The sequence below is a fragment of the Naumovozyma dairenensis genome, chromosome 9 (genome assembly GCF_000227115.2).
Source record: "Naumovozyma dairenensis CBS 421 chromosome 9, complete genome".
Lineage (NCBI taxonomy): Eukaryota > Fungi > Ascomycota > Saccharomycetes > Saccharomycetales > Saccharomycetaceae > Naumovozyma > Naumovozyma dairenensis.
In genome coordinates this window covers 64190-89373 of record NC_016487.1, presented here as the reverse complement: position 1 = coordinate 89373, position 25184 = coordinate 64190, and the positions used below count along the sequence as shown (strand labels likewise).

General features: G+C 34.6%; 10 protein-coding genes across 10 annotated transcripts; 6 read left to right on the top strand and 4 right to left on the bottom strand.

The window, feature by feature from the left end:
- Positions 1–5: 5 nt before the first annotated feature.
- On the top strand, positions 6–1871 carry TVS1 (Tvs1p; the record flags this gene model as incomplete). Its single annotated transcript, XM_003671807.1, has 1 exon — positions 6–1871. One exon carries the CDS (start codon positions 6–8, stop codon positions 1869–1871), a length of 1866 nt encoding a protein of 621 aa, XP_003671855.1.
- Positions 1872–2553: 682 nt separating this feature from the next.
- Positions 2554–3027, top strand: BUD31 (U2 snRNP complex subunit BUD31; the record flags this gene model as incomplete). Its single annotated transcript, XM_003671806.1, has 1 exon — positions 2554–3027. The coding sequence occupies one exon, from the start codon at positions 2554–2556 to the stop codon at positions 3025–3027; it is 474 nt and encodes a 157-aa protein (XP_003671854.1).
- Positions 3028–4580: 1553 nt separating this feature from the next.
- On the top strand, positions 4581–6557 carry HCM1 (Hcm1p; the record flags this gene model as incomplete). The annotated part of the gene is made up of 1 exon (XM_003671805.1): positions 4581–6557. The coding sequence occupies one exon, from the start codon at positions 4581–4583 to the stop codon at positions 6555–6557; it is 1977 nt and encodes a 658-aa protein (XP_003671853.1).
- A 398-nt stretch (positions 6558–6955) lies between these two features.
- On the top strand, positions 6956–8401 carry RAD18 (E3 ubiquitin-protein ligase RAD18; the record flags this gene model as incomplete). Its single annotated transcript, XM_003671804.1, has 1 exon — positions 6956–8401. One exon carries the CDS (start codon positions 6956–6958, stop codon positions 8399–8401), a length of 1446 nt encoding a protein of 481 aa, XP_003671852.1.
- Positions 8402–8650: 249 nt separating this feature from the next.
- SED4 (GTPase-activating protein SED4) lies at positions 8651–11938 on the bottom strand (the record flags this gene model as incomplete). Its single annotated transcript, XM_003671803.1, has 1 exon — positions 8651–11938. One exon carries the CDS (start codon positions 11936–11938, stop codon positions 8651–8653), a length of 3288 nt encoding a protein of 1095 aa, XP_003671851.1.
- Positions 11939–12430: 492 nt separating this feature from the next.
- ATG15 (triglyceride lipase ATG15) lies at positions 12431–13942 on the top strand (the record flags this gene model as incomplete). The annotated part of the gene is made up of 1 exon (XM_003671802.1): positions 12431–13942. One exon carries the CDS (start codon positions 12431–12433, stop codon positions 13940–13942), a length of 1512 nt encoding a protein of 503 aa, XP_003671850.1.
- Positions 13943–14618: 676 nt separating this feature from the next.
- CPR4 (peptidylprolyl isomerase family protein CPR4) lies at positions 14619–15596 on the top strand (the record flags this gene model as incomplete). Its single annotated transcript, XM_003671801.1, has 1 exon — positions 14619–15596. One exon carries the CDS (start codon positions 14619–14621, stop codon positions 15594–15596), a length of 978 nt encoding a protein of 325 aa, XP_003671849.1.
- A 217-nt stretch (positions 15597–15813) lies between these two features.
- IMG2 (mitochondrial 54S ribosomal protein mL49) lies at positions 15814–16308 on the bottom strand (the record flags this gene model as incomplete). The annotated part of the gene is made up of 1 exon (XM_003671800.1): positions 15814–16308. One exon carries the CDS (start codon positions 16306–16308, stop codon positions 15814–15816), a length of 495 nt encoding a protein of 164 aa, XP_003671848.1.
- A 402-nt stretch (positions 16309–16710) lies between these two features.
- RSA4 (Rsa4p) lies at positions 16711–18258 on the bottom strand (the record flags this gene model as incomplete). Its single annotated transcript, XM_003671799.1, has 1 exon — positions 16711–18258. One exon carries the CDS (start codon positions 18256–18258, stop codon positions 16711–16713), a length of 1548 nt encoding a protein of 515 aa, XP_003671847.1.
- A 558-nt stretch (positions 18259–18816) lies between these two features.
- Positions 18817–24327, bottom strand: SSK22 (mitogen-activated protein kinase kinase kinase SSK22; the record flags this gene model as incomplete). The annotated part of the gene is made up of 1 exon (XM_003671798.1): positions 18817–24327. One exon carries the CDS (start codon positions 24325–24327, stop codon positions 18817–18819), a length of 5511 nt encoding a protein of 1836 aa, XP_003671846.1.
- Positions 24328–25184: the final 857 nt, after the last annotated feature.

Genomic DNA, 25184 nt, shown 5'->3' with positions numbered 1-25184 from the left:
GAAAAATGGGTATGCATTCAATATCATCGAAAGTGCTGACATCAATTGTACATGAGATAGCAACTGCTACTGCAACTATTCCAGTACCACATGAACAACATGGTCACCCACATGGATTACCCATTTTGAAAGATCCAAATTTGACAGATTTAGAAAGAACATACTGGACTAATTATAATACAACAACATATTTCACTACATGCATGGGGAAAAGATTTGCATTGAAATATCATATCACAACACTATTACTCATTATCATTATCACTTATCCTGCATGCCTCATACTAGAAAACGTAAAATCGAAATGGTATTTACCATGTCTAACTTTGAACCTTATAACAACATTATCCTCTTTATTAGCCATATTAATCTTCCATATATCGTTCAAAGGTAAGAATGATCCCAATTGGTATCCTAATAACATTTATCCCAAATTGTGTTGGATATTGTTCATTTGGATCATCGTTCATTACATATCTGCCATATTAATGACGAAATGGTATATAAAGGAAACGAATAATCCAATTAATTACTCTCATTTCCAACCAAATAATAACTATAAAAAAAATAAAAATAAAAATTCAAGACATCAAGAAGACTTCCCATTACAAGATCTATCCCATACAACAAATTCTTCAGAGAATCTAACTGGTGCTTCATCTTCATCTAATACTTTGCCATCTCCACCTGAGCTTCAAAACTCACCTTCATTCAATCTCGATAATGATAACTCTTCGTCGTTATCATTTTCAACATCGTCGCCTTCAAACGCTAAAACGACACGCCTATCAAATAACATTATGTCAGATTTAGAAAATGGTCCAATAACCACGACAAGGTTCCCAATGAAACAATCAAGATTAAAATCAATAGTAAAAATTATATTCTATACTCTAAACATACCATTATTTTTATATCTATTAACCTACATGGGCATAGGATTCGCCATAGGAAACCTATTCGGTAAAGGTATCAGAGTTTATAACTTATTAGCACATTGGATTAAAGGTGGTGTTTTCTTCCTCTTAGGTATATTATCATTATCAAGATACATGGGATTAGGGTCTAAATATGGTTGGGCATGGAATAAAATCCTCTTCTTTGAAAATAATGATCCGTTACCAATGATATTTTCACATGGAGTAATTACTATGGAAGGAATGGAATCATTCCTTATATTCTTTTATGGGATAACTAATATCTTTTTGGAACATTTGGCTGGTGCAGGTGGTGCTTGGACCCCTAAGGATCTACAACACGTTTCCATCGCCTTCATATATATCGGATCAGGGTTATGTGGTCTCCTTGTGGAATATAAATTAAAAGATTGGAGGTATAAAACAGCATGCGATAATATTATTATGCAAGATATGCAAGATGATCCCAACACGCTCGGAAAGATAGTGGCAGCAACACCTGGGTTTTCACCAAATCCGTTTCCAACATTGACGATCTTTTGGACGGGTATATTGATGTCTCAACATGCTCAAATATCAATGACTTCCACTATAATTCATACTCAATGGGGGTATTTATTATCATATGGATCTATTTTCAGATTATTCACATTCTTAATCCTTTATTTCAATCCAACCAAATTGACAAGTTTATCGTACCCATTTACAGAATTAATTACCTCATTTTGTTTGATTTGTGGTGGGATAGTATTTATGGAATCAACAGATCAAGTAGTGGAAGCTTTCGAATATAGAGGTTTGACTCCAATGTTTACTTTCAATTTAAGTGTAGGTGTGACCACGTTGATTATGGCTTGGGTTATGCTGGTATCCATGTGGCAAAATTGGTTATCCAAAGAAAAAGTATCAACGTCACATTCAAGATTGACTACGGTCAATACAAGCACTGGCTAGTTTCTTACATACTTTTCTACGTTATCTCATCTGCTTTTTCTTTCTCTACTACTACCTTCCTTTTTTTTGAAGCTCCTTTTGCTATTATTCTTTCCTGCATGCAATCTCTCATCCATTGAAGCTATTAAAGAAAATACTTATACTTTAATATGGTCTGATCACGCCAGCGATGTGCGTGAGTATTCAATGGTCATTGTCTCAATATATTATTATATATATAATTGCTATCATAATTTTTAATAATACGTATAGCGTCTTACATAATAAAAAAATCGAATTATCGGAATATATTCTCTTTCCCTCTTTTGATGAAATTCTCTCAATTTTTGTTTCCGATATGTTCTTGATAAACCACTCTAGGTTGTCAGCAAAACGAATTTGGGAATAACAAAGTAACAGAGAACGTCAGTCCTTTGATATTTTCGTCAGGCAGTAGACAGCCTAATAATATACGTTGGAATTTACGTTTATTTTATTGTATATATAATTCTGTCTGTTCAAACAATTTTTTTTTCATCAAAAAGGTCCCATTACTGTACACACATCGTTGTGAAAATTTCAGCTCAAACATCAACCTTAACATATAACAACGAGAACAAAGTTTTATTACTACATAGACTCTAAGTTAAGATAAAAGAAAGGAGAACATCGAACTATCAGAATCATACAATATACTAAAACTATGCCTCGTATAAGGACTAAAAGAACAAGGCCACCACCGGAGGGATTTGCCAAAATTGAACCTACGTTGGAAGATTTCGAGGAAAGGTTGAAAGAAATTAATAAACAAAAGGATTCCAAATTACAAACAAAATCTAATGAAAATCTTTGGAAGATAATGCAAATCAACCATGAAAGGTCAAGATATATTTATAAACTGTTCTATTCTAGAAAGGCTATATCGAGAGAATTGTATGATTGGCTCTTGAAGGAAAAATATGCTGATAAATTTCTTATTGCTAAGTGGAAGAAAAAAGGTTATGAAAAATTATGTTGTTTGAAATGTATTCAATCTGACGAAACTAATAGTAATAAGACTTGTATTTGTAGAGTTCCTAGAGCTCAATTAGAACATGATGCGGAGTCGAAAAATATGTCAGTGACATTTCAACAATGTGTTCACTGTGGTTGTCGTGGATGTGCCAGTACTGATTGATTGTTTATTTATATTGTCAATGCTATCTTTAAAGAACCAATCTGGCTATTCGTTAGAACAGTATTTGCTAACATACTTTTCTCCAGTAAAGAAGCGCAGCTTATGATCAATTCGCCTTTTGTTTGTGCACCATACAATGGAGAACATTTGTTTGAAGAACACTATTCATACAAGTAGCATATGCTTGTGTTGCCAATTCTGCTATACAAACATGTATGTTTGGTATCTGCGAATTAGAAAAAACTTTGCTGAGCATCGCCAAAGCTATCATTCTATCGAAAAAACCCATCTTACGGCTAAAGATAGATTAGATCTTTCTACATAGCTTTGGTCTATTCCTGAGTTATTATGGATTTTTTTGTCAGTCAGATGCAGATGAAGATGGAGACGGAGATATTGTCATATAAGTCTACATTTCGTATGTATTATTGAAGTTACATCTTCATTATCAAACCGTATCATATACTCCGTAAGTAAGAACTCTCTGTTCAGACGACAGTTTTTCAAGTTTTAAATATTAACACTAGGAAATATATACTACAGTTAAACACAACCATATTCACACAGTCACCATTCATGAGTTTTTAACGAAAGACTGAGGGCTATTTTAATATGAATGTAATAAAATGTCGCGCGTCCTTCACCTAATAGTGTATACATACTTATTCCATAACTTATGTGTCACAAGCAAAAGATGAATAGATCTTTACCGATTAGATCATACGATTAGATCATACACACCTTAAACACATTACTATGCTTACAATCACAAATGTTAGCACCTTTAATTATTTTTATCATGCTCGATCTGCAGCACTCAATAAAGAAAAAAAAAATACCAACTTTATAAACGATCTTAACTGCCTCTGCACCGACCAATTTGAAATACAATAGCCAGGGCCAGTTGTATGTAACTAGAATCTACGTATTATCTATTATATCATACATAAATTATGCCAAGTAAAAACTAAAAATATACTCTTCAGATCTCGTATTTAAAGTTGGAATTTCCTCTTGCGGTAATAGCAAGACGCGTAAGGTGTGCTTTTCGCGTATCCGAAACAAAACAAAACAAAACACGAAAACATGAAACGCGTAAACGCGTAAACTTTTTTGAAAAAAATGAAAAACCTTAAATATACTTGCTGTTCCTGCGAGGTTTTCCTCGAGGAAACTATACAACACTACTTTTATCTCTTCCAAGAACTACAGTATATTATATTATATTATGTTATATTATATTACTCTAGTCATGTCATATTGTTTTACCTTTAGTCTACGTAACCTTCTTTGACGATTTTTATTCTCATATCTTCCTAAAACTCCCCAGTTTTCTACTTAATTCCCTGTTGAAGAATTACATATATATATATGCATCTGTCTTAACATCAGGATAACAGCTGCATAAAAATATAAAGGTACCCCACGTCTATTGTCTCTAAATCTGGCACCTCATCGAGATCAATAACAAATTTAATACTTCCAACTAACAATTATTTTTGTACATAAAAAAATCATAGCAAAACCTTTATAGTCAGGTTCCAAATTACAAGATGAATGAAAATATTTTGCCAATTACTAGTGTTCATCCATGGGATCTTTCGACTGACCATCTCGTGGATAGGAAAAGAAGTATAAATGAAATCTTAGAACCTGTCGTATCTACATCTGAACTCCTCACTCCTCCAAATTCGACAACAAGGAAAAACATAAAAGAAAAGGGAATTTCAAAACACAATAATAATAATAGTAATAGTAATAGTAATATTACTCATAATAATGATAATTCATCACCTATTGCTCGTTCAAAATTGAAAAGAACAAAATCCGATGGTAGTACTCGCTCAAATGGTAATTTATCCCTGGACGAGTTATTAGAATCATTGAAAAAAAGAATAACATTAGATCAATTGACATCGAAACCTCCATATTCATACGCCTTACTTATCGTATTAGCAATTTTGCAATCAGAATCAAGTAGATTGACATTATCTCAAATATATGCATGGATCACAGATTATTTCCCATTCTATAAATTGACTGAGGCAAGTTGGCAAAATTCAATTAGACATAATTTATCATTAAATGAAGCATTCATCAAGACTGAAAAATCTGCTGATGGTAAGGGCCACTTCTGGGAAGTGAAACCTGAATCTGTATTAAAATTCTTTAAAGGTGAGAATGGCAGTTATGAAATAATAAGAGAAAAGTTGAAAGCTTTCCAAAAAGAATATTTCAGTCAAGTTCCTGCTCTTTCACAAATAAATCATGTCGCAACGGATATAAATATGAATACTGATACTGACAATATTATAAATAACACTATTGAAGTAAACAAACTATTTAAAACTATTGAAAAGTCTACTTCATTATTACCAAAAATTAATATACCGGTAGATCCATCAACTGAAGTCGGCAAAAAAGTTATCTCTTGTATAAACGTTGAAAACACAAACACTCAGGAAAAGATAATATACGCAAGAGAAGATACTGATCCCATTAATCCCATTCAAGAACCGTTGCCCATCATCGACACTCCTGGGATAGGCAGTAACAATATTGCAAATGTCAACGAATCAACTCCTGTAATACAATCTTCATCACATTTCACTAACCGAGGATCTTCATTTGATGAAAAAGTAGGTACACCTAATAAATCTAAATTGAAAAAAAGCGATGAATTCAGCCCACCGTATAAAATGCAAAGATTCCATACATCTTTAGGATTATTATCTCTCCCAAACGATGTATCCACTAATAATATTGGTTCCCCTACCGTAAGAGAATCAAACCCATTTGGCCCAGTTTATGATTCTGAAAATACATCACTTCGACCACTAAGTAACTTTGCTAATCTATTGAAATCACCCGCTAATTCCAAAAGGTATACATGCTCCTTCAATTCGAACTTTGAATTATCTCCAAAACCGACACTCTCTTGGGAAGAACCTACCTTAGCTAGACGAATTCAAATATCATCTTCTCCCTTAAAAATGAATGATTATACTACACCTCAACCCCAATCTCCTCATTCAAAACACTTCGCTGAACAAAAAGCTTCTAAACTTGAATCAACACCTGAAACTAAAACTGCACAGAGAACTCCATACCGGTTTATAACTACACCAAAAGATTCCACTTTTATCTCTAAGAAATGGCAAACTCCATCACATTTATTTGAAGATATTTATTCATCACCAATGATTAAAGCTATGGGATCTACCCCATCGTCATTTACCAAGACACCTAGAGGAACAATATTGAAACAATTTTCACCGAAAAATAATTCCTCTCCAAATGCACACCATAACAACGTTGCAACGTCTAGTTTTTCATCTAATGGATTGTTCGGTGTGGATGTATATTCGGTATGGAAACGTGCTACTCAAAGTGTTATTTTACAAACAGATAATAACTCACAAAAAATAACGAACGGAAATAAAAAAGTAGACAAAAAAAGAAGAAGAATAGTACTGAGATGGAAAATGAGAAGCTGGATCTTCCATTTAATGCAGTATGAAAAATCGTGATAAATTAAAAAAAAGGGACATTTTTTTTTGCATATAAGATTATATATAACTATATATAGTAAGACAACATATTTTTTTGTTATCTTAAGCATGCTTAAGGACATGAAAAGGCTATGAAATGAAAGCTATTATATGTTTATGAACATAGCTATGTCCTTTTACTTTGTTATAGTTGATTTAAAGTGTCTAAAACATATACATATAAATTTCAATATATTTGCTGACGCTTAATGTCCGTAATTGGATTTTTAAGACGATGAAGAAATTGACATATTTATGATAAGAGTGAAATTTCTGGAAAAAACTCCAAAAGAAAACAGTAAAATGATGACAGGTATTTCCCTCCGTTCACATAGCTTATCTGTATATTTACCCACTACATCATTTGTCTTTCTAGTATGAGCAAAGAAATTACTGATACTACTGATTTTGCTAATACAAAGTTACCAGATTTTGCCCAACTAGATTTCCTCTTAAGATGCCATATTTGTAAAGATTTCTTAAAGACACCAGTATTAACTCCCTGTGGTCATACGTTTTGTTCCGTTTGTATCCGCGAATATTTACAATCTAATAGCAAATGTCCATTATGCTTACTCGAATTAAGAGAATCCATGTTAAGAAGCGAATTTTTAGTGAATGGGATTGTTCAAACTTACCAGTCTTTAAGACCATCGTTAATTGATATACTTGACTCCACAAGATCAAGTAACGACACCTCTATAATAGAATTGGGATCTGATTCTGAAGGGGACTCTTATGTAAAAGAACCAATAGACATAACAGGTGAGTATGATGATGATTTACAAATAGTTGGCGCATCAAATAAACGCACATCTTTAAGATCAAAATCAGCCATTTACCCATCTTCGACACCGAAAACGATGAATCGTATTGGAAAATCATCATCAAGTATCCAGTCCATGTTCAAACCCACTACCAAGAACAAAAATCTGAAAGAGAAACAAGCACAATGCCCTGTTTGTGAGGGTTTTTTCCCCATCCAAGTCTTAGAAAGAGTACATTTAGACGAATGTTTGACATTACAGTCATTAGGTAAGAAACGTAAGGGAACAACATCATCCTTAAATGACCAAACTGTATCCAACTCATTGCGAACATCACGTATGAACGCAAATACGAGTAAACGATCGCAAGAACGGAGATTAGTAACACCTACTCCACCACCACCATTACCACCAGCAATATCGTATGCTGAACAATATTTAAATTCAGGAAGAGGTACAGATTCTGAGCAACGATTGCCAAAACTAGATTTTTCCAATATGACAACAACCAAAATCAAACAAAAATTAAGTTCATTAGGATTATCCACCACAGGAACGAAACAAAATATGATTGCACGCTATAACCATTATGAAATTCTTTGGAATAGTAATTTTTGTGATTCTTTAAACCCTGTAGATGAAAGTGAACTGAGGCGCCAATTGATTAGTTGGGATGCTGCTCACAATGTACCGGCTTCATCCAGTAACGGTAATAATGGAGGCGGTATAATATCAAAAATGATGGTAAACCGAAATGGAAACAGCAAGGAGAACCACTATAAGAAACTATTGGCTGATTTCAAAAATGATAAATTTGAAAGGAAGACTTGGATTAGATTGTATAAACAAGAATTTAAACTACTGATAAAGGAAGCTAAAGAAAAAATGATCAAGAAAGATGCGAAAAAAATGACAGCAGAAAAGGAGGCGGCACTCACCACAGACTTATCTGTTGTTAATGATCTGGGTGATAATTTATCAGATCCTGATCTTTCAAAGGAACTCAACGTGCAACATACACCTGTACAAGAATCTACAACTGAAGAAAACGGATAGAGAATCGAAGAAGAAACTTGTAATTTCGACAACCCCTGTTTTAAGAAACCTAATGTTATAGACTATATTTATTTAATCTGTAAGTAATAATAATGAGATCTAAACTACTTTACAATAATACTGCAGAAAATCGGCAACGGGACATAGCTGAATCTTTTTTTAAAATATTACCAATATACAATATATGATGTTCGATAGCGTATAGACCTATAAGTACAAACTCTTTATTTCTTTCAAAAAAACCAAGGATCATAATTCATCGTGAGCTATAGTATCTGTCACAGATCCCGATGTAGCTTCATCTATTCTAGTTTCAGAAATTTCTTCAAGTATCGGAGTTGGTTTTTCTGTTATTTCAGTTACAATAGAGATTTTATCACTTGAAGATAATTTTTCTTGAATCAGAGTACTAGGATTGTCAGAAATCGTTTCATCGGAAAGCGGACTTGATGTAGTCGTCATGGATTCAATGCAACTAACACTTGGCATCTCATCTATGGAAGTAATCTCTTGTCCGACTGGCGTATTCACCTTCTCAGCGTCGTCTGTATATGAAACATTTGTAGATAGGGGAGTACCCATTTGAGTGACATTGGTAACAGGAGTTGTAGATACTACAGTTTCAGTACTTGTTGAAGATTCTGTTGTAGAAAGCGATGCAGGGGAGGGAACTGTTTCTTCAGCAATTGAGTTTAATGATGATACCATATCTGCCACTGTACTGTTTAAGGTTGATTCATTGAATGGGGTTGGGACATCTTGCAATTCAAACGTTTCAGTTTTTGTGGGATGTTCTATTGTTACAGATGTAGCTTCTTCATACATGTACCAAGATCCATCAATCCATATCGTACGCAGCACAACTGTCTCTTGAAGATTAGCAGTAGTAGTTCTGATCTTTTGTTCAGTGAATGTATTGGTCAATGGCTCCTCGAATGAGGTTGCTACGTAGTTGGAGACTGCTGTTTCAGTGTAGGATCCAGCTGTTGGGAAAACATCTGCCTCTGATGATATTGATGCCTTTATGACATTAGCAGTCTTAATGGTAGTTAAAGAAGTGGATGTGATAATCGGGATCGGAGCGTCCAGCGTCTCGTCCGTGAACCGCATAAAAGATGTAGTGTTGATTGCTTGAGAAGATTCTGACGATAGGATTGTAGCTGAAGATGTGATGGAACTAGAAACATTAGCGGATTTTATTGACGATTGCAATACTTCGGAACTTAAAGTTGAGGATATGACGGTTTCTTTAGGTGATTCCAATATTTCAAAACTTAGGATTGGAGACGTGACGGTGTCTGTAGAACTTGATAACGTGGAGGAGACAGGTACATCAACAGATGTGGCCGTTTCTATAGAGCTTGATGACGTGCAGGAGATAGGTAAAGGAGTAGATGTATTTGAGGTTACTGAATCAATGTCTGCAATAATTGACGTATTTGAAATCGGAGATGTAAGGACAGACGCATGTTCTGATGGTGTAGATGATGATAGGGTTGTTTCAGGAGACTGTACGGATTCGAGCAAAATGGTTACCTCCGTAGTAAGATCCTCAAGTATAGATGTGGAATTAACTAACATTTCAGTTTTTTTTGTTAAGTTAGTACTTGACGATTCTATGCTCTCACTAGGGGTGATAGATGATGAGAGATATGTTTGAGTTGATGTACAGAATGCATCGGAAGAGTTTGAGGATAGAAAAGTAGGCGTTGAGTATGTGAGGTGTTTAGGTGAGCTGGAAAACTCCGATGTCGTAGTACTTGAGGAATCTGTTGCTATAATACTCGAGGATGGGGCTGTTATTGATGCAGAAGAATGTGAAGCAGTTATAGTATCTAATACAGTAAACGCTGCTGCTGTAGAAGTAGTGCTTATCACATTTTTTTGTGAGAATGTAGTAGCTGCTGCAAGTGGAGTTGTAGTGGTAGTGGTAGTTTCTATAAAAGTATCAGTTGTAGCTAGCTCTGTTTCTTGTTTATTTTCTGTATTTTCAATATTAATGGAAACTGGGGCGATTGACATTCGTAACATATCGCTGGCAACAGTCAAAGGTGATTCAACAGATGATTCATCATTCATCATTCTCTTTAGTTTTTCTATATTATTTTGTGTTTCCTTTGTTGTGGTAGCCGATATTGGCTTACCAATTCGTTCTTTTTTGGAAGATGGAATAGTAGTGGGAGATATGAAAGTTGGAACGGTTTCGGTGGTTTCTGTTGTTAAGGTCAACCATATTGGAGACGATTCAGTTGATGTATCAAATGCGGAAGTATTAATAATGGTATTTTCAGTATCCAATGGATGCGTAACAGATCTTACTGATACAATATCCCCTTGGATAATAGACGTTTCTACGCCATCATTGATATTGAAATAAGCGGAGCTATCACGTTGGGCTACATACTTCTCAAGGATATAGTCGTAAGTCTTTTGATGTAAATTGTGTTTGTAGATTAATTGCGCAAGATACGCTAATAATACAACCATGATTAAGTTTAAGAAAAGCTTTTTCAATTTACTAAAGAATGAACTTAATTTTCCCAAGTTTGGAGGTAATTCCACCACGGTTGTTTTACAATCGGAAGAAACAGTTGCAACATGTCTAGAATCTGGTGTAAATGAAACTTTTGTTATAGGTTGTTCATGTAATTGCTTAAATATATGAAGGATTTTAAACCCATTTAATCTAAGTAAAATCAATGAATTATCATTTGTTGATAAACCGATTAAGTTGCCCGTTGGTGCGATATCCATGGAAGTCACTGAGCTTATTGAATTGGATATTTTCTTTGTTTCATCAATTGACGCGGTGTCGTCTTTCAAAGAGATTTTGGTTAAAACAATTCCTTTTGAATTTTTCAAGGAACCGACAATAATGATTGCATTATCATTTAGAAATTTTACGTTTGACAAAGTCCAAGTTTGGTTAAAATCTGTTTTCCTTGAAACAAATCTACCCGTTAAGGTAGAGAATACTTCTAAAGTAGATTCAGTGATGTATCCGACTAATTTACTATCCGGAGAAAACCCTACATCTTTCACTTCTCTTCCTGTTTCAATTTCAAATCTTTCGATTAACATGTTTGGATCAATGACTTTCAATACTGTAGGAATATTGGAAGATGCGATAATTGCAATTGACATATCAGGAGCAATTGTTATGAATTTTGTAGCTTGTGATGGATCATTAGATCTATCAAAATCCACACTCGCCACATATCTTAAATGCTCATTTTCAAAAATGAATTTTCTAATGTGATGGTTTCCAAGCCCGGATTGAATCTTTTGAGAGTTTTCATTACAACCCATAAGGACCAAGTTTTGTTGAGAATCTAATGTGGTGGGGGCATTATCTGTTGGTTCCAAAGTGATTTCTCTAAATCTTTTCACGATTTTCTTCTTTGTAAAATCAATTTGTAATATTGTGATCTTATCTGTTTCATAGTGGCCACCTGCTACTAATAATAGGGAATTGTTCAAGAATTTGGCACCACAGATCGGATACCCGACGTTATAACGTGATGACTTAAATTTCATTGAATTAACAAAAGTTTATGCGTACTTCTCCCGCAATGTTCCAAGTTGTAGGTCAATTGCAACTAAAAGTAGTTCCAAATTTGTTTCTCCTGTATATTTCAGGCACTTTCAGAACGTCTTATGATTGCATGACCTTGCATTCAAACTCCTTACAACTACAGGTAGGAGGATGCTTTAATTATGACAACTTGTTCATATTTTCCCAAATTCCAATTTATATTTTCAACAACCCTAGTCACTGTACACGGCATGGAGGTTAACAGCATTAAACCCTTACTTGGTTGTGTTCAACCCTATCTCAACAAAAAAAATATCCAATTGGAATTTAAGGTACACTTTTCACAGTATATATATATATATATATATATTGTATGATGAGATAAGAGGTAAGGGAACAAGAACCATTAAGCTCCACCTGAGGTGATAATTTAGGAGTCAAGTCTTACATAAAATTCTTGTATGCACATTAGTTTATCATAATAACAAAAATAAATGTCATTAAAACGATATAATACCCCTCCTGCAAGAAATTTAAAACGTCGCCATTCATATACTATCAGAGGCATTAAGATCCTCCGATCCGCCACTACTTTAATCATATTTGGTTCTCTGATAGTGGTAGTTACATTTGCATATATTTTATTATCAAGACCAGCGATATACTCCAAGCATAAAATAACGTCACCACTACTCAAGGGACCTTCTAATACGTCAAATGCTAATGATATTCATGCTGATGACCAACGGTCACGCACCTTTCAGCATAAATTCAAACTAAAGCATATACATAGACATGGTGTAACACCTTTAACCTCACAGACTCATCAACGCTTAGACGTCAACGACGAATTCTTATTCCAAGCTAACAAATTGTACCAAGAAACAACAGAGTCCAAAATACAGACCAACGATGCTTCCCTATTATACGAGCAAGAGGACATGTTATGGACAACAAACGAGAATTACTCTACCAACTCACCTTTCTCATTTGAGTTTAACATAAAATCAAAACAAATAACTCTACAAAGGTTGACAGATAGGACTCCGAAATTCATTGAATCATACCTGGATTTCGCTTATAAATCCCCGCAATTGGCATCCACCATCGAACTAGATTGGAATAACGATGATCAAGTGATCGCACCCGATGTGACGGACAAGGAGACTATCATATCTCTGGCTCTAATGTCATCAAATGCATACGTACAAATTCCACAAACAGGTGATTGGAGAAATGTATCTTCACCATGGAATGGATCTGAATCACAGGATTTCGGGTGGGATGGTAATGGAATAAGAGGTCATGTTTTTGTTAATGAATTAGATAATATTGTGGTGATCTCGGTGAAGGGGACCAGCGCTCAAGGTTTACCCGGATCAGGCATTGATGAAACTACTGTCAATGATAAGATTAATGATAACCTTTTATTTTCATGTTGTTGTGCAAGAGTTAGTTATTTGTGGACTACTGTGTGCGATTGTTATGTGAAATCTTACACGTGTGATGAATCATGTCTTGAGAAGGAATTAAGACGGAAAGATCGTTATTATAATGCTGTCATAGATATTTATAAAGATGTTTTGAACCAATATCCTAATGCAGAGATTTGGGTGACTGGTCATTCTCTTGGAGGTGCACTTGCGGCTCTTATTGGAAGAACATTCGGTCTCCCTGCAGTAGCATTTGAAGCTCCAGGTGAATATTTAGCTGCAAAAAGATTACATCTACCCTTCCCTCCCGGATTACCTGCATATTTAGAGGGTGTTTGGCATTTTGGACATACAGCTGACCCCATTTTCATGGGTACATGTAATGGAGCAAGTTCAAGTTGTTCACTTGTTGGTTATGCTATGGAAACATCATGTCATACGGGGAGAGTTTGTGTGTATGATGTGGTTAATGATAAAGGTTGGAGGGTTAATATGTTAAACCATAGAATACATAAAGTTATTGATGAAATACTTACTGATTACGATCAACCAGCGAAATGTTTGGCTCCATAACCCTGCATCGATTGTTATAATTGGAATTTTATCCCCAATAAGGATTATTCCTCGTCAAGTGGTGCTAGTTCTGCTACGATATCCTCTACATCAAAAGAGAAAACAACATCTAGTATGCCTATTACCACTACAACAAGAACGACAAACACACTAACTCGATGTTTAGGACGAAATTGGCTAGGTATGTGTACGAGATATGGTATATGATAACTCAGACACGTATGAGGTGTTAAAAAGCATCGTTTTTAAAATCAGACAATACATTGATATATATAATTAATATATAATGAAATAAAGCATACCAAGGAACTTTTCCACTGTATCTTATCTAGTCGTTTAGATATGTGCATTCTGGATATTTTATGTGTCGTTCAAGTCGATTGTATAAGATTTGAGTACATTAACTGCCGATGGAATGGAAAATACAAACGACGGAATCTTCTCAGTAAGACACGTGGAAAATGCGAATAGGCAATACGTAAACATTAAATGGAAATTGAAGAATGCAGATGAAAATCACTTGGCAAAAAGCAGCCTCTTTAGAAGGTCTATATTATTAGTAGCAATTGCTGGTATTACTTATCTATTAAAATCATTGTACTCTTTTTGAAAGGCATCTTATACAATTGACTCGAAATATACTGCCAAAACAAGAGCGAATTTAAGGCTGATAACCATGTTACTACAATCTGTCTGGTCAGGCTTACTTTCAGTCAGTCTATTGATCTCATCCATCGGGGCAGCACCAGCTACTAAGAAAGCTGCCGCCAAGAAGTTAGATTTAGACAAACTTTATGAACCTGATCCACCTGTCACTCATAAATGTTACTATACAATCGAATATCAAGATCCTGTTACTAAAAAATTGAAATTACAAGAAATGGCCATAGACCTTTATGGTACAGTGGTCCCCAAAACTGTGAAGAATTTCGAAGTTTTAAGTAAAGGAGTGAAAGCATCCCTTGGAGGTAAAGATAATATAATTGTCCCATTGACTTATAAAAGGACCATTTTCTCAAAGATCATTCCAGATGCTTACATGAAAGCTGGTGAAGTCTTACCTGGTCTTTCACCATTTTCCATCTATGGCTCTAATTGGGCTGATGAAAACTTTGAATTAAAACATGATAGACCGGGGAGATTATCAATGGCCAATAAGGGACAACCAGATAGTAATGATTCTGATTTCTTAATTGTTTTGAATAGTGAGACACAACAATCTGAATTGGATGGGAAGCATGTTGTCTTTGGTCAAATTACAAGTGGGTTGAAGGAATTATTGGATGATTTACAATTTGTAGAGACAAATGATCAATTTATGCCGTTGCATAATGTTACTTTGATTACTGCCGCTGTAGATGATATGAAATTGAATACGGAAAAGGCTCATAACGATTATTTACAAAGATTAATGAAGTTTAGAGAAGGTGATTTATCTGAAGGTGTTAGCATCAAATCTTATTTAAAAAGTACTGAATTATATGATGATCTAAATGCTACACCTGTGTCTATAACTTATAATGGGAACTTGATTAGCAATCAAAAATTCTTCATCATCTTGGGGGCATTATTAGCATGTGCTGTCATTTTCAAATATAGAAAAAATTTGCTGCCAAAATCAAATAAAGTTTCTTCCTTAAGACGTGATGATTAACCGGGTGTTCCTATATGCTTTAAATATAGTTATTCATATATTTTCAAAAAGTTGCTGAAAATGCTGTTTTTTTTGTCTTTACATAAGAAACGAAATTTATTTACTCCAATTTGAATTGATCTGCAGAAATACATTGAAAGAATAAATAATATGGATTAGTCTAGAAATTTTTTATATACAAGTTTTATAAAGTTATCGTTTATAGATGGTGATGTATCTAGAATGAAGCAGACAAAACTTTCTTTATGTCTCTAGAGAAATTTCCCTTAATAATGATTTTTTTGGATTGCATTACGATAGACCAGTTTTTTTTGTTAATTTGAGGTAACTTTTCTTGTAGATCATTCCTCAGTTGGATGATATCACCTTCAATTTTCCTAACTTCAGTTATAATTTTGTTACCACCACCTTTATAATCAGTATAAACAGGTAGATTGCCTGTGGTACTTCTTCTGATAAAATATGTCTTCGTTCCAAATCGATTATTGCCTAATACATCCTCCGATTTTATTTCATTTAACTTTGGAAAATTATAATTGCGCAAAACTTCCTCAATGGTATCGTCTTTATTCAATGGTGTATTATTCAAAATTGGGGTCTGTGTTTGTATGCTTACATTCTCAGGGTTTGACACGGTAGTAGCTAGAGTATACCATCTTGCTGGTATAAAACCATTAGATATAAGTCTATTCTTTAGTGTGGCCTTCAACATAATATAAAATTCTATGGAATGATGGGAATGGTTGAGTCAATATTCAACGAATCCGTTATCTTAAACCATCTATATAATACTTCTATTACTTCTTAACCTTGCTATATATGTCCAATTTTAATTCAAATCATCAAATTGCGTTACCCGGGCCATCCACACATAAATAAGGAAACGACCGTCACATTTGTAAATTGTGACGCCGTTATGATAATGGAAACATAACAATATATAAAACTGTATATTATGTATATTGTTTCCACTATACATCCTGGTATTAATGAAAATATGTTTGAATATACTCCTGCAACTTCCTTAATGGTCTATCGTTATTTCCTTTTAAAATTTTTATATATTATACAAGATAGATTATGGTGTGTACGTATTTTTTTCCTTTGCCAATTCTCAATGAGTCCATATTCTAACCATTTTATCTTTACCACCACTACATACCCTTTTACCATCTACACTCCAATCAACAGTGAAGACTTCATCTTTATGACCGGGAAGGTCAACTGACAATTTCCTTGTTCTAACATCCCAAACTTTTAAAGTAGTATCCTTAGAACAGGATACAAGCAACCTACAATCCGCAGACCATGCCACTTGATAGACACTTGCAACATGACCTCTAAATGTGGAAATAAATTTACCATCTCTACCATCCCATAGTTTAATAGAGTTATCGAAAGATGCAGATACTATATATCTCCCATCGGGACTGAATGCAACATGATTCACTAATTTTTGATGACCTGTCATTCTTCCTAGTGGTTTAGTTGATTTTAGTGGATTCCAAAGGAACATGGTGAAATCATCACTGGCTGTTACCATTAGTTCTTCAACTCGACCATTTTTCTTCACAACTTTCTCATAATTCTTTAAAGCTTTATCCCTAGCGTCCTCTGGAGATGTTGGTTCAACACCAGTATGATCAAATGGACCAACTCTCAAGGCATAATCAGTAGATAACGAGAGATGGTTGACCCAATGTGCATGTGATTTTAAAACATTTATACATCTACCTTCAGAATTCATATCCCAAGCTCTAACAGTCTTATCATGAGATCCGGAATATAATATGCCTTGGCCACCCCATTTAATACATGAAACAGAATTAGTATGACCACTCAGTGTATATAAACATACTCTTCTTGAAGTATCCCAAATCTTAATGGTACCATCTTTGGATGCAGATGCCAATCTCGGTTGCTCGCCTGCTTTAACAAGATGAATAGGTTCCCATGCTAATGAAGTGATCCATTTCAAATGACCTCTAAGAGCATCACCAACGGGTTTACCAGATTTCCCTTCCCAGAGTCTAATAGTATTATCCATAGACCCAGTGGCAATAACTTCACCATTAGGACACCAAGAAACACAAAGAACCCAGTTAGTATGACCAGTCAAAGTAGCCTTTGGAGTTTGTGTATCACAATCCCAAATACGTGCAGTATTATCACCTGCACCAGTAACCATTCTTGAACTTGAATTTGGTGCAAAAGCACTACATAATATGGTAGATCCATGACCTGCAATGGCAGAAGAACTTCTCGTCACGGGTCTAACTTTGAAAATAGCTCTTGGTGTATATACTAACGTTATTGTATCTTCTGTTGTACGATAACCTGGTTCTAAGATTGAAGAATATAAGTTATCCTTGATATCAATGGGTTGGATAGGATCCATAGGTCTTCTACCTTCCACATCACAACTGAATGTATACGGAACAGGATCATCAGCAGTACCATTTAATTGGTTTAATAATTCTTCTAATTGCTTTTCAGTAATTCCTCCTGGAACTCTTAATGAACCTCCAACTGTTTCACCACTGTCTAGTGCTTGGAATTTAATCGATACATTTGGGAGACCTGTTGGAATCAATGAGACGTCACGCGGTTGTTGAGCTTCTCTCTTTTGTTTTTTCGATTGGGGTGGGATAACTGTAGCCATTGCGAACGTTAAATGTTTTCTTTTTTACAGTCCAATGATAAGAGATATGAAGAAGATAACTTATATAATATACTAAACTCCGGGCTATTCAATATTTTACCAGAGAAATAAGGATCTCATCTCATAGTATCTTAGCTCATCTCATCTCATCTCATTTGTATGCTATTTCTTAATTTTTCACTTTTCCAGAAAATTTTATTCGTTACCCGGGGGAAGTATCACTCTGAAAAAAATGTAGTTAAGATTTGAGGAAGTACCAAGTAATTAGATATGATAATACAATGATATGATTAAAACAAGCCATGTTCCTTAGTGGAACAACTCATTTACTTACGAAGAAGCATCTTACCTGTATACGACTTTTTTAGAGACGAGTGAGGGGTTCCCTGTTGTAGGATAAAAATAAAGTGATTGATCTATGCAAAGAATACTTGATAATTACAAATGCCAGATAATACAGATATACCTATTTATATATTGACATGCTTCTGATCTTGTTCGGGGATATTACTTGAGTAACTTTCTTATTTATTTCTTTCTCTACAACTTTTTTTACTTCTATTCAGCTATAGGAGTGTCAACATCAGATTTTGAACCACCATTGTTTGATCCGAATGCAATCTCTCTTATTTCAACAATCCATGGGTCTATCAATAATTCAACAGCCGTAGCTCTTGATTTCGGATCTTGAACCAGACATCTTTGTAAGAAAGCCCTGCCCGCAGGAGTAACTTCATCAGCATTTGGTAGTTGTGGGGTATGTCCGGCTGCAACATGATACATGATGGCCCATTCATTATCTAAGTTAGCCCATGGTCTTCTACCAGTAACCATCTCTAAAACAACGCATCCCAGTGACCATATATCATCGGAACCAAATTTCCCAGTATTCCCTGGACCAGTGATGGATTCTGGTGCCATATACATTGGAGTTCCCATCATGTCGTGTACTTTCCCACCATCTGCATCTTCCTCTACTTCAGGCTCCGCACCATTCTTTTTGTTCAAATTTGGAATCCTAGTACCATTCTTAGCGATCTTTCTCGCTGCACCAAAATCCACATATTTGATGATTCCATTGAAATCTAATAAAATATTTTCAGGTTTGATATCACGATGAACAACCCCAGCTTGGTGTAAATAGGCTAAACCTTCTAATAATTCCAAAGTATATATTTGTGTAACCATTTCATCTTCAATACGACCATGTTCTAAAAGGCTTGCTAACGAACCACCTTCACAATATTCCATGAAGATATTAACCTTATCTCTATGAACTTCCACACCATAGTACTGGACAATATTAGGATGATTTAACATTTCTAAAACAGTCATCTCTTCTTTTATCAATGGAAAAATCTTTTTCATAGTAGTGCTATCTTGAATTCTAATCTCTTTGACCGCCAATATCTCCCCATTATCTAAATTCACTGCAGAAAATACTGTACCAAAGGTACCCCCGCCAATAAAGTTTCTTTTTTGCCATCTCATTGACAAATTCGACATTGACGACGCCAAGGATAGTAAATATTTGTTACCCGTATCTGTATCATCCAGAACTTTACCGATTTGTCGAGGATTCGTCCTTATATTCTTTTCCAATTCTTTAATAGCTCTCAAACGGAATTGTGAGTTCAATTCTAACATTGCATCATCATCAACATCATTTTCGAAGTCCATATTATTTAATCTTGTTTGTTGTGTGGTCTTTTCAGCTTCATATGATCTTGCACCCATAACATCGAAATGGGAAATCAATAATGACATACATGCTGAGATTCTTTTCTTCAAAGCAGTAAATTGCATCTCATTTAAACCTAAAATATTATAACCACTGGTCATTTGCATGGCAAATTCCATAGCTGGTACACACCAACGGAAAGTTCTTTGATCTGTAGGATTACACTCTTCTATTAAGAATGATAACCAACCAACACTTAACCTTATCATCAACAATATTATCACCGATTTCTTTTCATAATTAGCAACATTAGTCCGGAGAAAATTCTTACCTGAATCCCTGGCAAATAAGAAAATACTATTCAGTAGTTCGTTCGATGGGCAAACTTTTTGAAAATTACTGATTACCTTAGCATAATTGTTCAATGCACTATATGTAAATCTAAAATACGCCTTGTTAATCTTCTGTAAGTCGTTCTCAATAAAGTCGAACGAACAACGCTTTTCGATAAACGAGACAGAACTCCCCACGATTTGTTGAAATCTATCACATTGATACTCTAAAGCATAACTGGATCCTTGGTTCATTAAAACCATTGTATTAGGTGTAATCTTTAAGTGTAGATCTTGGACTTTAACAACGGTGTCCTCAGCCAGATTAAACATTTTCCCTTCCCATAACATTGGTTTACCTGGATACAAAACTACAATGTAACCGAGGGAATGTAGTTTTGATTCAAGTTGTAACATTTCTATCTCTGAGTCCTCATATTCATCGATAAATCTATTGGCATAACTATGACCGTTAGAATTATTATTTTTATTCATGGTGTTATTATTTATATTATTGGCCTCCATATTAGGTCTGCTTCTACTTCTACCTTTGAAACGTTTCGATTTGGTATTACTATCTAATTCATTCCTAACGTAATAGTAAGACACACCATTAGAGTCAGCATCTTGCACTATCATAGAATTGGGATCCCAACCGTTTTGGAAAGCATTATAAATCGATAAACTGTTTCTTATCTGTAGTTTCGGTATTAAATCACAACCAATATCGCTATTATTTAAAATCTTCATAATTTCTTCATCTGTACAACCTAACAGCTCAGGACTACCAATTAAATATATACCATTCTGTTCCAGATTGCCACCAGTATATATAAGAAAATGACCTGTACTGGTTAAAGCTTTTAATAATTCCTTATCGCTTTCGATTTTATAATTAACAGAATTTTGGAACGCTTTTGTTAGAACATTAGTAAATCTGTTTAATTTCCTCTTGAATGAACCCAAGTTCTCAAATACTCCTATTAGCCATTTCTCGGCGTCTTTACTAGCGGAAAATTGTGGTGGAGAGTTTTGTTGTTCAAGCAAATATGCATGTAATCTATGAAGCAGTCTTATTGTTAATTTATTAAATTCATTGGAAATTAATGGTCCCGCATTATCAATGTAATGACCCACGTTCTTTAAATCATCCCAATATTTCAAAACCATTTCAGGTTCCTTAAATGTTTTGAAGGATTTTTTATTCGCGTCCAGTAATTTCAAGTTGAATAACTTAAATAAGTATTTTATTGCTTCCAGTACAGTACCATCAAATTCTGGATCAATAGCAACTCTGAATGACCAATCACTACAGTATACAGTAACGGTATGTTTCAGTTGAACAGATAGTCTGATATATGAATTAAAATCGTAAATCATTTGGTCGATCATCATCATGGTTGGGTTTTGCAACTTTTTTGCGTACGATAATCTAATCAGTATAATTTCCTTCACCAACTTCATTGGAAACATTAATAATAATTCCAATGGTTCATTAGGATAGTTCAAGCTTAAGCTATTTAATGTTTGCTCATATTGTAAAAAGAAAATTTTAGATTTCAAAATCCAGGGTGCCAAAGGGAAGAATATTTTCTTTTGGAAAATAGTTTCAATATCTTTCTCTTTCATTACTTGTTCCGCAAATGATCTTGTATTCGGAGTTATATTATTATTTTCCTCTAACATTTTATCTAATGATGAGCTTTCATTCGGAGTTAGGACATTTAATTCATCATTCCCAACCCAACTTTTCAAATCGTTTATCTTGATTTCAAAATTGGATTTGAAGTTTAACCAACTATTAATTGCCTCTATCCTGTTGATGAATTCAGTACTTTTACAAATTGGTTTATCTTGGTACATTTTTCGCAAATTCGGCCAATACGTTAGAGCTTTATAGTATTGATCTTTCAATGATATTAATTTTTCTTCAATTAAGTCATGGTTGTTACTGATTTCGACAGGAATTTTGTAGCTCAAAATTTCTTCAAATAATGTATCAGTAGAATCCCTTAAGACTTTTAAAGATTTACTTAGATCTTCCACAGTTTTCCCATTCATCCATGCTTTCAACTCTAGCCAAATTTCATCTGAAAATTGACTATTTAGACCGGGTTTCTTTATTTCTTTAGCAATTTTTGTTTTTTCGTTTCTCACAATATCACCTTTTAAAACATTGGATAGCATAGCTTGCCATTTAAATCGTTCCACTACTAACGGATGTTGTGATAATTGCGCGATATAGTTCTTCTGAACATCAGAAATGGCAGCAAGACTAAATTCCAAAGCACTTTTGCTTTGGCTATATTGATCAGATGGTACTTGATCTACCATCGAGGTTGCTGTTACTGGCGTCACGGCTGTTGATGAATTTGATTCGTCATTTGGGTGCAAATTATTGTTTCCATTGATTGTAGTAGAACTCACGGAACTAATATTCGCCGTCTTTTCGCTGCTATTATTTGTAGTAGTCACGGGAGTGGATGGTGCTAGATTTCTTGTCACATTACGAATTTTGTCGAAGATTTCATTTAGTTGTGGATCATCTGGGTTGGCGTTCTGTAACCATTCCAACCTTTGTAATAAATATTTTGAACTCATTGATACCAAGTTTTTTTCACTCTTATTAACATTATTTTGATTTGCTGTCGTGAAGAAATTCGTACCGAAATTTATATCATTATCATTCATTTTAACCTCTTCGTTGCCGCTGGTATTATCGAACAATAAAGGATTGTTGAAACCAGTGGTATCAAATCTATCAATCAAAATATCTTTTAAATCCATGTCAAATTCAGTATCTTCATCATCTTCACCTTCATCCAGTAATGGAGATGGTGCAATTCTACGAGTATAATAATCATCATCTGCAATATTATTTCTCATCTTTTCCAGATAATTTTTCTCATTTAAGATATATTGTTTTCTGAAAGATTTAGAAGTTGACATGTTGTTATTATTGCTTGCTAGTAATACAGATCGAGAAGAGGAGGTGCTGGACACGGTATCCTTAGGGGTTGTTATCACTGGGGTATTGTTTGATGATATCATTCCAGTGTTTGTCAAACTATTTTTCTTTCCGTTTATATTATTGTTAGTAGTACTAGTATTGTTCCCAATATCATTGCTTGTACTACCGTTATTTGAAACAGCCCTATCGTTATTGACTGTTGACGAAGTAGAGGCATTATTTATGGACATTCCAGCAGTAGAAATATTAGAAGGATTTTTCATTAGTAGATTTGTGGTTGAATATTCAGATGAATTTGAAACAATAGAAGGGCTTTTACTTTTAATGGATTGTAAATGTTGTGATCCAGAGATACTTGAAGTTCTATGCGTGTTTAAAGATGCCAAGTCAGGTGGTATAACAAATGTTGGAGTTCCAGTGCTCGAGTCTGAGTTCGTTATGGAACCTCTACGTCGCATGCTCGTGGAAAGAGGGTTAGTGGTAGTAGTAGCATTATTATTTGCACTTGAACTTTTCGGTGAATTTAATGCAGCTAACTTCGATGGTGACAATTGCTGGAGTTGTTGATGCAACTGCTGAGATTGTGATTGTGACTGTTTCACTTGTTTTCCCTTTTGATTTGATGACGATATAAGTGATGCTCTTCTGCTCGAATGTGTTGATGAATTATTTGATACAGGCCCGTATGTAGAATTTGGGGCCGGAACCAAGTTTGGATTTGAAATATTAGTAGGTGGATGATGTGAATGATGTTTATGAGTGGATTGTGATCTTTTCACTGACGGCCTTCTTGCCATTGCAATACTTGCACCTGGAGAGCGTGGTAAGGAAAACTGATTTAAATTTAATAAATCTGATTGGCTTTGCATAAATGGGCTCATAGGTGTGGTAGGAGTAAGTGAAGTTGGAGAATTTGGAGGATGAGCGACATTGTTATTACTTATCAAAGTCAAATTATGTTCTGCTGTTGTTCCTGGAGATGTCACTCTTGAATTAGCATTAGTATTATCATTTGTATGAGCGAATTGGTATTCAGTACCTTCTTGAGTATGAAAATTGAAATAATCTCTTTCTTGGTCAGACATTTTATGTGTAAAATGATCTGGTAGTTTTTGGATTTGTTCTCTCTGTTTGTAAATGTGAATGACGGTTGAGTAAAGAAACCAAAGGATTTCTTTCCAAGAATAATGGGAAATGATTTTTCTAAGAAAGGGAGGAAGTAACAGGAACGTTCTACTATTGAGTATCTATAAGTTTAGTATATAAAAACTTGACTGATTGAATTGTTGGTCTTTGGTTTTCCTTCTTTGTTACTTATAACTGGCTAATAATGCGTCTGTCTGCTAACATCTTCAAAATAGGTCAATATAGCAGTAAATAGAGAATTCGTTGTTTTAGAGAAATGGGAATGCTGCCGCTGATGGATGATAAACCCGGGTAAGAAGAAAGTAACGATGCGCGGACGTTAACTTCATGTGCATAAAGTCATGTATATAACGTGGGGGGGGGGGGTTAAGGTACAAAAAAAGGGTTGTCCTGGCTGTCTTTAAAAAATTGTCAGGAAGAACTAGAATTGAAAGGGTTGGGTAGAAGAGAGCTGACTTTGAAAAAACGTAACATTCCAGTTCTGGTGGGTGTAGGGTAAGTAATAGGGTAAATAGTTTTAAGAAAAGTTCAAAAAAGAAGGGTAGTTAAAGAAACAAAAAACAGGCGTGGTTAGAAAAATATATTCCTGTCCGTGCATTCCTGTCTACATAACGTTTTTTGTTTCAAGAATAGAAATAATCGAGAATTAAAGTTCAAACCTCCTAAAGTATAGGCAAAAACTTTATGGTCTGAAAAGGATACATGTCCCGAATAGGTTTATATCTCGAACCTGAGATTCCTCATACGTTTCAGTGAAATTAAAGGGGTTCTTTTAACAAAGAAGAAGAAGAAAAAA